This window comes from Peromyscus eremicus, chromosome 4, assembly GCF_949786415.1.
Source record: "Peromyscus eremicus chromosome 4, PerEre_H2_v1, whole genome shotgun sequence".
Taxonomy (NCBI): domain Eukaryota; kingdom Metazoa; phylum Chordata; class Mammalia; order Rodentia; family Cricetidae; genus Peromyscus; species Peromyscus eremicus.
Window position 1 is genome coordinate 23204594 of NC_081419.1, and position 12358 is coordinate 23216951.

General features: G+C 37.8%; 1 protein-coding gene and 1 long non-coding RNA gene across 2 annotated transcripts in view; one reads left to right on the forward strand and one right to left on the reverse strand.

Annotated features, from left to right (window-relative positions):
* Nucleotides 1-12358, reverse strand: part of LOC131909120 (uncharacterized) — a 250806-nt gene that overhangs the window by 112982 nt on the left and 125466 nt on the right. The gene's annotated exons all lie outside the window — the stretch shown is intronic.
* Kynu (kynureninase) overlaps nucleotides 1-12358 on the forward strand; it is a 134712-nt gene that overhangs the window by 70176 nt on the left and 52178 nt on the right. The window contains exon 9 of the mRNA XM_059260433.1: nucleotides 11724-11822. Within this exon, the coding sequence (XP_059116416.1) occupies nucleotides 11724-11822 (99 nt within the window). The remainder of the gene's footprint in view (nucleotides 1-11723; nucleotides 11823-12358) is intronic.

Genomic DNA, 12358 nt, shown 5'->3' on the forward strand with positions numbered 1-12358 from the left:
CCAGACTCACATAATGAAATTTATTCATATGCATGCTTGAATTCATTTAAAATTAGGCCAATATTGTGGATGAGGGACTCCATTTTCAGTTCAGAAGCTCTTGCTTTCTTTTATGTCTCTCCTCACAATTAAGAAACACAGCCATGGTACTAACTCATACCAGTTTACACCAAGGAGTCTCTGACTATGTTAATCCCACTTTGGGAAAACTGAAACTTAAAAGATAATTTAGATTATGTCGATTTTCATGTCAAAAGAATGTAAAAGAGATCTTCCTGTAAAAGAAATAATAGCATTAAGAAAGGCTCCAAATGTTGTGATAGCTTGACTACCCTCCACATCTCAGTAAAGTTTCCTTATCCACATTTGGTGTTCTAGGGATTTCATCTAAAAACAAGCCTTTGGTGGGCTTGTGCCCACCTTTTTCTCCCCATCATTCCACCCCCATTATTTACTTTGACAACCTGACACTTTCTTTCAATGGGGCATTTTGCTTCATGGTGATTTCTGTCACAAAGTACCTCACTTTTAAAAATAATCTATATCATAGTATACTATATGTGAAAGCAGCTTGATTCTAATGAAATGCTCATAGTGTGTTGCTTTCATTGGTACAGGTCAACTAGTTCATGAGGATTCCCACTTTCATTTTTATACTTGCCCTTTAACACAAAGCAGAATATAAAGATCAAATGGTAGAAATAGCCATTCCAATTTTATTCAGATTTCAAAGAAAAAAAATTTTTGAATTGGGGTATTGCTGGGTTGATCTCAAACTTCCAACCCCTCTGCTTCCATCCCCCAAGTGCTAGCTTCATAATCATTCATCATCATACCTGATAAAGCATTGTTTCTACTGTAATAAGTCCTTTCATTTTTGTGTATTCCTTTTCTCATGACAAACTCTTTTTTTATTCAAAACTCTCTTACTGGATTTCTTATCTTTAAAATTAAGCTCTCTGGGACAGGCAAGTCACAGAGCAATGCTCACTTTATCAGGAACTGTTGTCTCTCTGCAAATATATTGCTTAAGTACCATCAATCAATACATCTGGGACAAAGGGAACTGTGAAATCAGTTTAGTGAGTAGAGTAAGTGTAACCTAGTTACTATGCACTTATGCATTAAAATATTTCATTTGAAATTATCAGACATCAGTCTTGGGGTAGCTATTTGGGGTGTCATCCCAGCTTCCTTCATCCTATTCCAGTTTGCTACTGACCTTCAATATGAACATTTAGAATTCATCATCAGGCAGCTCTCTTCTGGGATAAAAGATTGTGTGGATTTATTTTCTGTAATGTACATTATTTGTAGTTCTATCTTCTGTATTACTTACAAGAGCCTAAGGTCTAATACAACCTTGACTAACAGAGTTCTGCTCACAGAAAACTTGCACGCTGAGTTATATTGTGATGCAACTTGACTTCTAAAATCTGTTCCTGTAGTTGCACGAAAAAGAATGTGCCTCATACCTTTAGACTCGTTGTTTTCACTTTTGTCTTAACACTGAAGAGCTGCTGTTCCCACTGAGCTGTTTATGTAACTGACTGGCAGCCTTCCACCCTAAACTAGAATAGAGGAGATACTTCTAGATACTGTTTGGAAAGCATTGTGACCCACTGAACTTGATGACATTTGCTACAAAGTAGGCTTAATATACAAAGTAGTATTAATTCCTGCTCATAACCAGATAGCTGAAAGAAAATGAAAACAGCAAAAGGGAAGACATCTGACAGTCTTGGTTAATTTAGTATGGATAAAAGGAAAGATTTTGTAGATTCCCGGGGCTGAGGTGATTGACAGAGATGGCGGGACAATAGGAGCCCCTCCTGTAGATCTTTTTGCTTGCTTTAATATTATTTTATTTTATTTAGTTAGTTAGTTTTCAGATGTGGTTTTACTATGTAACACTGGTTGATGAGAAACTTGATATGTACCAGGCTGGTTTCCAATTTACACAGTTTCCTGAATACCTGGATTGAAGGTGTGAACCATCACACCTAGTCAGGTCTCAGTTTTGGTTTGGGTTTTTAACTTGGTATCTGTGTATGATTGTGACTCCTAACAAGTGAGTGAATTTGGGAATTAAATGTTCCAATACTGTGGCAAGAAACCTTATTAGCTTTGCTCCTCCATTCCATTCCTCCCTAGTAATTCAGCAGATATCTAATTGTGAACCTCATTGCAAAACTTAGCATCAGAGTTACCTAGCCAACCTGTTATTGTTAATCCACCATATGTCTGTATTTCTCTATAAAGTGGTATGTTCACAGGCAAGCATACACATATAAATATACACAGAAACTTTCTTATAGATTCTAAAATAAATTTTTCCACCTCACATATTTTTTTCTTATGAGAATGTTGTCCTAATTAGTGTACAATGTTAATCTGGATTTTTGAGTCAGGTAAAAAAGGGTGATCAGAATTCTCAACGACTTCACTGTTCTGTAAGGTGTCTGATAAGAAGCCAAGAGATGCTCACACAAGTGCACCAAGAGTGTCCACAGTTAGTCTCGAAGGAACCGAGGAGACTCTGGACACACCTAGTACAGTTTTTGCGACGCTGGAGATAGACTACTTCATTCAACTGGGTCCGAGGGAGCACTTTCAGCAAACACTCTGGTTGGTTGTACCAATGCATAGAGTTGCCCTTCTGTGCAGCAACGAGGATCAGAAGGCCTCATCTGTAAGATGGAACTCAGCTGGCTTAGCACAATGGCTATTGCACACCTCGTTTAGGTTTTTGACAATCCTTATGAACACACAAGTGCACACCCGGTGAATACCAGCCTCAAGTATTGATACAAATATATGTCTTGTATCGTGTTCTGCATAATTCAGAGGCCTTTTTTGAATGAAGAAGGAGCAAACCAAATAATAGTAAAGAGTCAACGTATTTAAAACTTCCAAAAGAATCAGACTATCGGAAACTTCCAAGATAATCAGAATCTTAGCCCCCCCCCTTCAGTTATCTCATTCTATAATTCATTTAATAAGCCCTGATGAGACTGTGCTTTCTTTTCTCTGGGAGATATTAGCATTAACCCTGTGCTGCATTTGACTCCACTGATCAGAAAAAAAATATTAATGCTGTGTTAAAGACGATTAAAGAAACAAACTCATGTGGTGTTTCATATTTAATTGAGTGATTTAGAACATTTTGAACTGCTATTTTGCCAAAAATACACCATTTTAAAAGATACCCTCAGAGAAAATAGCATATAATAAAACTACATGGAGAACAAACCTCAAAGAATCTTCTTCTACAATCCAACATCAGGGTTTTCAGATAGCCCTGTCCCCTGTAGCCACTTGCTGTAAGCCACGGTCAACCACACCACATTCAGTGACATTGACATCTTTGTAGGTGGATAGGGAGCCCTTGGGGCATACATCCTTTGAGCTATTTGAAGACAGAGTTCCAAAGACAGCAGAAAACTCTCCTTCTCTTAGCCCTGGAGAAAAAGGAATTGTTTACAATGGTTTATTTTCTTCATACAATTACTTCAGGATTCCTGTGCCAAGGTGGTGACATCATATTCCATAGTGGCACTGAAGTCCATCTCTAGGAAGTAGTTTGAGGTTGAGGACTTCACCCAGAAACATATAGGTCCTAGGATCTTGCCCATGGCAAATGCTGAACCAAATACAAACAACTCCTAGGTTTTGATCTCACTGCCAGGACTGAGTGGTTGGGTGACAAGCCTGTGGTCTTTAGGAAAAAGAAAGATGATGTAAGCATTGTGGAAACCATGAAGCTCTTTGACTCCAGAAACGACAAAGCCAACAAGAAGATGACCATTGCTGACTCTGGACAGTTCTGATGCTTTTGACTTGCATGCATCTCAACTACTAGGACATTCCTTCTGTAGCTCAGGAGAGCTCTCCCGCTTCCCATCTGCTTGCAATATCCCAAGATATTTGCACTCTCATTAAAGTTTTAAGATCTCAAGTCTAGCTGTATTGCAGTGTTAAGTTTATGAATGTGAATAAGAACTATTAAATAAAGAAACTCTAGCATCAGATGAGAGGATATCCACTGGCAGTTATTTTATTTGTTTATTCTTTTGCTTACTTGTTCAACAATGTTTTCACTTATTGTATAAAACAATAAGATTGGAAATTTGCATAAGAATATATAAATAGGGGGAAAGTTCTGAGAATGAAGCCCATCCTTAGAAGTTACTTTATGAACATAATCTGAGCTATTCAAGCCCATCTGCTTCCTGTGCCTGTAACTGAACAGTATAGACTGTCTAATTCATAAAGGAATGTTGTTTTATTTAACTTCTGGTTCTGAAAGTTGATAAGTCCAAGAGCAAATCTTGGGACTCTTGGGAACTCCCTTTCTGCAGTTCATCATACCCTAGCAGGAGACATCACTTGGGAAGCAGAGCACGGATAATATGATACTGTGTGGCCTTTTACTTTCCTTATTCATACTCAGTAATGCCATACAGTGGGACCCTGTGACTTCAGCTAATGTTAACTACTACTCAAAGGCCCCACCACCATATGCCATTTATATATGAATTTCAGGGTCAAGTTTCCAACCCCTGTACTTTGAGAGACTCTAACATCATGGCATCAGCACAGTGAGGAGGGAAATGGTATCTGGGAGAAAGTGTAAACTAAAGGGAAGAAGCAATAAGGCCTCTGGCCCAGGACAGATAGAAAAGTCTATAGAGGCTCAAGAACGATGGCAACAAATTCTACAGCGTGCTTCCTCATCCTACCAGGGGTTTTCTAGAGAGAGAGCAGGTGTTGTCAAATTCGTGGTTTAGAAAATTCACTGGAAAAAAGGCAGACTGAAAGAATTTGCATTGTTTGAGAAATAAATTCCTAGAATTATTCAAAATGGCTAGAAAGTAAGGGGTTGGCTGTCTGTACACAACTGTATTTCATGCAGTTCTGCCAAAATGTATATGCAAAGACCTATTCATGGTAAATCTGAGTAAAAAAATGTGTTGAAAATTTGAGAATTTTTATTTTTATTTTAAAAATTATATAAAGGAGGCAGGAAAGCTTTGGGGTCTCCTCCTCCTCCTCCTCCTCCTCCTCCTCCTCCTCCTCTTCCACCACCACCACCTTTTCCTCCTCCTCCTCCTCCTCCTCCTCCTCCTCCTCCTCCTCCTCCTCCTCCTCCTCCTCCTCCTCCTCCACCTCATTTTCTTTGCATCTCAAGTCACCTACTCTTATTTGTAAAATAATGGAAACAGCTGAGGGAAGGCAACATGGGAAATGGCTTTGTTTTAAGATGCTGCCATCTAGCGACACTTCTGTAAAATCACACTGTGGCCATCTCACTCAACTTTGCTTCTTGCTGCAGTCTCTGCTTCAATAATTTATGTTTTCTGCCATCCATACAAAAGAATTGTACATTCAATAAAATGTATTGTGGGAGCCTGGAGTGCTTTTCTGATATGATGCCACATCTGTGACCACAGGGCATTAATAACGGGATCCAGTAGGTGAACTTGGTACCTTCTTCATAGTCCATACTTTATAAATAATTCATAATGAAATAAAGTACAGACTCTTGAATTCCTTGAGTTTTCTAAGAAGGTTGAATTCTATTCTAAAAATGTGTAAAAAGATGAGCTTGGAAAACTCTTTCATTAAAAAATCTTTCCTCTAATTAGAAATATGAGTGAATAGAAAGATGTCTTCAATTTCAGGATCTCTGGGTTTTTTTAAACACGGAATTTCAGTCTTATGTGTATCTCACAATACATAGTAACAAATCTGCCTTTCTATTAAGCCTAACCATGAATCTGAGAGTCCAGATTCTGATGACCTCCAAGTCTTCTTGGTGTGGATTAACCGTATTGCTTCCCAGTCACTCTCAAAAGGTTCATTACCATAGAAAATGTCTTGTTTATATGACATATATTCCAGAATTTGGGAGTAAGAAAAATTGTACAAATTCACCTCTCTACCTTCAAAGAAAGTGACAAAATCAGTTAAATATTATAGATAAGGTGTTCCTTTTGTGAAATTCAGATGCAGTCAGGTTATAATAAGTATAGTTTTGTGAACTGAATTTCCAAGAATAAAAGCCACACCTGTGTTAAGAATCCTACAAAACTGAAGAGATTATTGACTGATTAGAACATCTGCGATTGTGGAGTGCTCAGATGTGTAGGTTTGAAGCACAATTATCTTAGGCTATCTTTAGTCTCCTTAGCAGGGATTCATTGTTCACTCTGTATGTGACCTGCCATCCTTGTAACTATCAGGTGGAATAATTTGGGACTGTGCTAACAAAACTAATTGCCTCCACCAGCCCATAGACTTAGAATGTCTTCAGATAGCACCTGGGGCCCATAACAGAGACTTCTCCATTTTGCTATAACAACCTGATATTTCCATGAAAGTCCTTGAGAACTTGAGAAGCGACGTGATTTATGACTTTCTTTTATTCTGTTACTATAAGGAGCACTTCATGAGACTTCTGCCACACTGGACATGATATATTTGCCGTAAACTGAATCTGTGTTCTTGGACATGATCATGCACATTTGGATCTTAAATAAAATGCCTCTTATTCCCTTTGGGCCAGGAGTTTTGCTTCTGTATCCTCAGTTCTGGGCACACAACATGGGGCCCCAAGGATGATCCAACTCACAGCAGGAATAACATGCATCTGTGTCAGATACTAGCATGAGCCTCTCATGACTAGTTGCCTAGTGTGGCCTCATTGTGTGGATGTTGATGGGGTCTTTCTGGAGGTTGGACTTCCCTTCCATCAGTGGATGACCCACTGGTTTGTTTTCTTTTCTTTCTTTTTTTTAATGTTTTATATATTTATTTTTTTATTAAGAGATTTTCTATTCATTTTACATATCAACCATGGATTCCCCTCTCGTCCCTCCTCCCACCCACCCCCAGCCTTCCCTCCCAACCCACTCCCCATTCCCACCTCCTCCAAGGCAAGGTCTCCCATGGGGAGTCAGCAGAGCCTGGTACATTCAGTTGAGGCAGGGCCAAGGCCCTCCGCCCTGCACCAAGGCTGAGCAAAGTGTCTCACTATAGGCACTAGGTTCCAAAAGGCGGGCTCATACACTAGGGACAGACTCCGGTCCCACTGCCTGGGGGCCCCCTAAACAGTTCAAATTAAACAACTGTCTCACTTATCCAGAGGGCCTAGTCTAGTACCACGGGGGCTCCTCAGCTATTGGTCCACAGTTCACGTGTTTCCACTAGGTGTTCCTGAGTGCTGGGATTAAAGACATGCCCACCCCCCCACCCCACCCACCCCCCACCCCCCACCCCCCACCCCCCACCCCCCACCCCCCACCCCCCACCCCCCACCCCGGCTAATCCGCTGGTTTGTTTTGAGCTGGTAGTTGGGAAACTATTTTGTTTGGATTCGATTTGTTTTTTGTTTCTGAAGCATTTAGTTGAGGTTAGTCATTTTGTTTTCAGAACATTCAGTTACAGGCATTTGGTTTGTTTCTGGTTTTGGAAGTTTGTTAATTTGCTAGGATTTGACCTTTTCCCTCCAATATCTAATTCTGTGTTTTACTCTGGCCTCTGTCTATCACAAACTCCATGATACATAAGCAACTGGGGGCGGGGGAGCCCAGAAAAAAAATACACATTCTTGCGATGAAAGGAACTTTAATGGCTCCGTTGGGAACAAACATAAGGATTGATCACCTAGTACGTTGAGTCCCCATACATGACATGTCATGTAAATGTCCAGCAAATAAATGTCCAGGACAAGACTTAGATACAATACAGTGGAAGGAACTGACAGGGTAAGAGCTACAGAGGGAATTCCTTCTGAAAGCACTGTGCAGATTCCATACAGAGCACAGGTCCCTAGCCAGCACAGAGAAGTTCGTAATTTTCAGAAGAAAATGGGAAACAGATAGAAAGAAAGATGAAATATTTGGAGAAAAACTGCTATTTGGTATTCTTCCTCATTTTATGGTTGATATTTTTGTTAATTCAACTTGGGGAGAAAAATGGGCACAGCTGAAGACAATTTGGCTCACTATTGCCTCGCTGGAGAGCATCTGGTTTTTCTGGTGTATTTCATTTCTTTGGTGTTTTCTTTGTTCTTTTCTGGGGTTTTTGTTGTTGCTGTTTGTTTGTTTGTTTTATCAATCTCACAGCATGTTGATCTGTTTAAATTTTTATCCCATCTTGGTTTAATATTGGAAATTCATTTGCATCTAAAAATTTACCAACTTTCAGATTTTCCAACTCACTGGAATGTATTTCAAGACAAGATTTGATAATTTTTTTTTTTAATTTCATTGGTAACTGCTGTAATGGATCTCCTTTCATCACTTATTTTATTAATTTGGGTCTTTTCTCTCTTCCGTTTGGTTAGTTTGGCTAAGGTCCTGTCAATCTTGTTTATCTTTTCAAAGAACTGACTCTTCACTTTATTCATTCTTTATATTGTTTATGTTGTTTCCCATGTCATGAATTTCGGCCCTAATCTTAACAACTTCTTTCCCTCTGCTCCTTGGGGTTTGGCCTGGTAGCCTATTCCCAGAACTTTAAGTGCATCATTGATTTATTTATTTGTAGTTGCCCTGATTACCTTCCTTCCTTCCTTCCTTCCTTCCTTTCTTTCTTTCTTTCTTTCTTTCTTTCCTTCCTTCCTTGTTTCTTTCCTTCTTTCTTTCTTGCCTTTCATTTACTTCATTTTTTAAATTTGTTATATATATATATATATATATATATATATATATATATAATCACATTTTCACTCTCACAAATCCTTCCATATTTCCCCCACCTACCCACCCAACTTCATGCTCTTTCTCTCTTAAAAAAAAAAAGACAAAACCCCCAAACAAACAAAAAGCTTCAAACCAAATGATTTCTTAATGTAGGCAGGTAAAAACTACAAACTTCACTCTCATTGGTTTTGAGACATTGTGTTTTCATTTTTATTTGCTTCTAGGAATGATTCAATTTTTTTTTCTTGTTTTCTCCAACAACTCACTCAATGTTAAATAGTGTGTTGCTTAATAACCATAAGTTTGTGTGTGTTCTAGAGGTTTTTTTTTTTGCTTTTGTAGTCTTAAAGTATTGTAGTCTGATGCAATATAAGAAATTATTTAATATTATCTGTATTTATTATACTTGATTTGTGTCCTAATATATAATGTGCATTGTGCAGTGTTTGGCTGGAAGGTTCTGTAGATGTCACAATCAAGAGAACATTATTATTCTAAACAACTCAGTATGAAGTTGTTGTCTTTATCTTTTCTCATTAATTTTGTTTAAATTTTATTTTGTCAGACATTATAACAGTGAAACATGCTTGTTTGTAGATCTATTTGCTTGGAATGGCATTTTTCATTCTTTCATCCTAAAGTGATGAGGTACACTTTTTGGAGGCAACAAATAGATTACCCCTGCTTTTTGATACAATCTATTAGGCTGTGTTTTCAGATTGGGGAATTGAGACCATTAATATTCAAGGTTATTGAAAGTTGTGTATTGATTCCTACCACTCTGCTGATTTTGTAGTGTTTTTTTTTTTCTTTTCCTCCATTGATTAGTATCATTCTCTCAGGCTTATTCCTATCTGTAGCCTCATGGAGGGATTCGTGTTTATCTTAAGTATTAGGATTCCTTTCAATATTTTCTGTAGAGCTAGCTTAGTGGCCATAACTTATTTAGTCTATTTTTATCATAAAAGTTCTTATTTTTCCCTTAAATTATGATCAGTAGCCTATATTGACAGTGGTTATCTTCCAGAACTTAAAATACATCATACCAAGACTTTCTAGCTTTTAAATTTCCAGTTAAATAATCTGCTATTATTCTGATGGGCCTTTATACATGCCTTAGTTCTTCTTTCTTGCTGGATACTTTCTTTGTCCTGTTTAAATAATATTCTAATGAGAATTCTATGAAATGAAGTTCTTATCTGCCCTCAATGCCTTATTTACCTGAATTGACATCTCTTTCCTTAATTTTGGTAAATTTTCTATCATGATTTTTTTAAATGTTTTTTATGTCTTTGGAATAAGTTTCTTCACCTTCTCCTATGCCTACAACTTATAAATTTGATCTTTTCAGAGAGCCTCATAAATCTTGGGATTCTCAATATTAACTCACTGTTTTATCTTTGTCCTTGTTGGATTCTTTCAGTCCCTCCACCTTGTCTTCAAGCTCAGCATTCTTTCTTCTCCATGGTCCATTCTATTGTTGAGACTTTTTTAAAGTTTTGTTTCACTTATTTTTTATCTTATTTTATTTACTTACTATTTTATTTTACTTACTATGAAATTTATATCCAGCGTTTCAGGTTGGTTTTTCTTCAATATTTCTTTCTTTTTGTTGAATTCTTCTTTCATTTCATCTATCACCTTCCTTATTTTGTTTGGCTATTTGTGTCTCTGAACATGTTTATAATCATTATTTTGAGTTCTCCGTCTAGGCTTTCATCTAACTTACTCTTACTAGATGCCACTGCTGTAGGAATAATACTTTTTGAAGAAGTAATGTTGTCTTGCTTTTTCATATTTCTTTCATTAGTGCATTGGGAATTGTGTATTTGGTATTACTTCTCTTGATTTGGTGTTTCTTAATCAACTATATTCTTTTAGTTGAAAGATTTGTACTGTTCAGGTGAGACCTGGGTAAGGAAGAATAGAATGTGTAGCTATGAAAATAGTTCTTCATATCAGGATCTCCAGGTGCTTGGCAAAGACTGTATAAATCCTGCTGTAGGCCATTAACTAGGAGAATGACCAGAGCTGTTTGGTATTACCACCATGTAGGTTTCAAACTAGCATAGGTTTCAAAAACTGTGGGACGATAAACAACCAAGGATAACATGAAGTATACTCAGATTTTAGTTAATATGACTGAAGAGAGAGGGAAGTAAGGTAAATAAGAGAAAGTATTAAATACTAGATCGACTTTGAAGAAAAGAAATTCAGATAAGGAAAGTTGAAGTATAGTTAGGATCTACAGAATTTAGAGATCGTTACATTGACAGAAGGTTATGCTTAGGAAGTAAAGGAAGGAGGGATAAGGATGATAAAAAGAAGAAAAGTCATATGGGGAACAGGAGAGTGTATGAGATGTGACAGAACAGTCTAGATTAAACTAGAAAACTAGACTTAGAGTAAGCTGTATGGAGCAAAATAAACAAAAGCCTAAAACCAGCTGAGCAACAAACAAAAGCAATGACATATATTGCGTGAGTGGAGGGTAAATGATGGAGGCTACATGATAAAAAGAATGCTTGTGGGGTCGTTGCTAGTACAGATGCATGGCAGAGGGTAGTACAGGAGCCATTGGCTCTGCCACCTGGGTGTTCTGGGAACCCTCTGAATCTGTTGGGGACAATTTGTTGTAGTTTTCACGAGGAGAATTTAAGCAAACCCCTTCCATCTCCCATAAATGAACTGTGGGTTGAGAGCAATAAAGGCATCCCAGTTTGGCATTGCTGCTTGCGTTTCTCCTACTGGACCTGAAGTTTCACCCCATCCCCATTTTTGCATACAAGTACAAATGTCAATGCAGTGAAGAAGGAAATCGTGACAGTTTTAGGAAAATGGCTTTGGTCTAGAAGGTCATGGAAAGGACTGTGGGAGTTGGAGGTCAAATGTTGTGAACTGAGGCATCAGGTGGGGGAACTGTTACTGTTTAACATGTTGTGAAAGACTTGAGATACTTGTCCTGACTGTTTCTAATCATTAAACAAATTGAAACCTTGTTCTGTTCTTCCTCAGGGCTGTTTTGTTGGCTTTGATCTAGCACACGCTGTTGGAAATGTTGAACTCCACTTACATGACTGGGGTGTTGACTTTGCCTGCTGGTGTTCCTACAAGGTAGGAACTAGTTAGTGTCTGGAATCCTTTCATTTCACATTGGTCTTATTCTAAAGAAAAAGCTTGGCCCACGACTTACATTCTATTTCTGTCAGTCCTGTGTTTTCTGATTCAGAAAATAATGAAGTCATATGATGGAATAACATGAAAAACAATTTAGTTCTATTATTCCTACAACTGTAGAAAATTTATTCATTAAATTTCTACGCTACTATGAAAAGAAATTAAGTATAGAGAAAAGGTTCCACACTAGAGCTTAATTCTTACTGATTAATGCCTTTAGTTTTGATGGCTGTGAAAACCAAGTTATAATATCTCTACATACAGAAACGAAATTCTTAGACTATGAGTATTTGACACAGAGCATTTGAACAAAGACTTTGAAATCTGTTAAATCTTAGTTGAACTGCTACCTACTAGTGATACTGGGCATTCCATGGGCACCTCTGCAGGTTTCCAGACTCTCATGTCCTGAAGGAAGGAATTGGACACAGATATATGAAGAAAGCAGGGATGTGTGTTAGAGAAAGGTAATT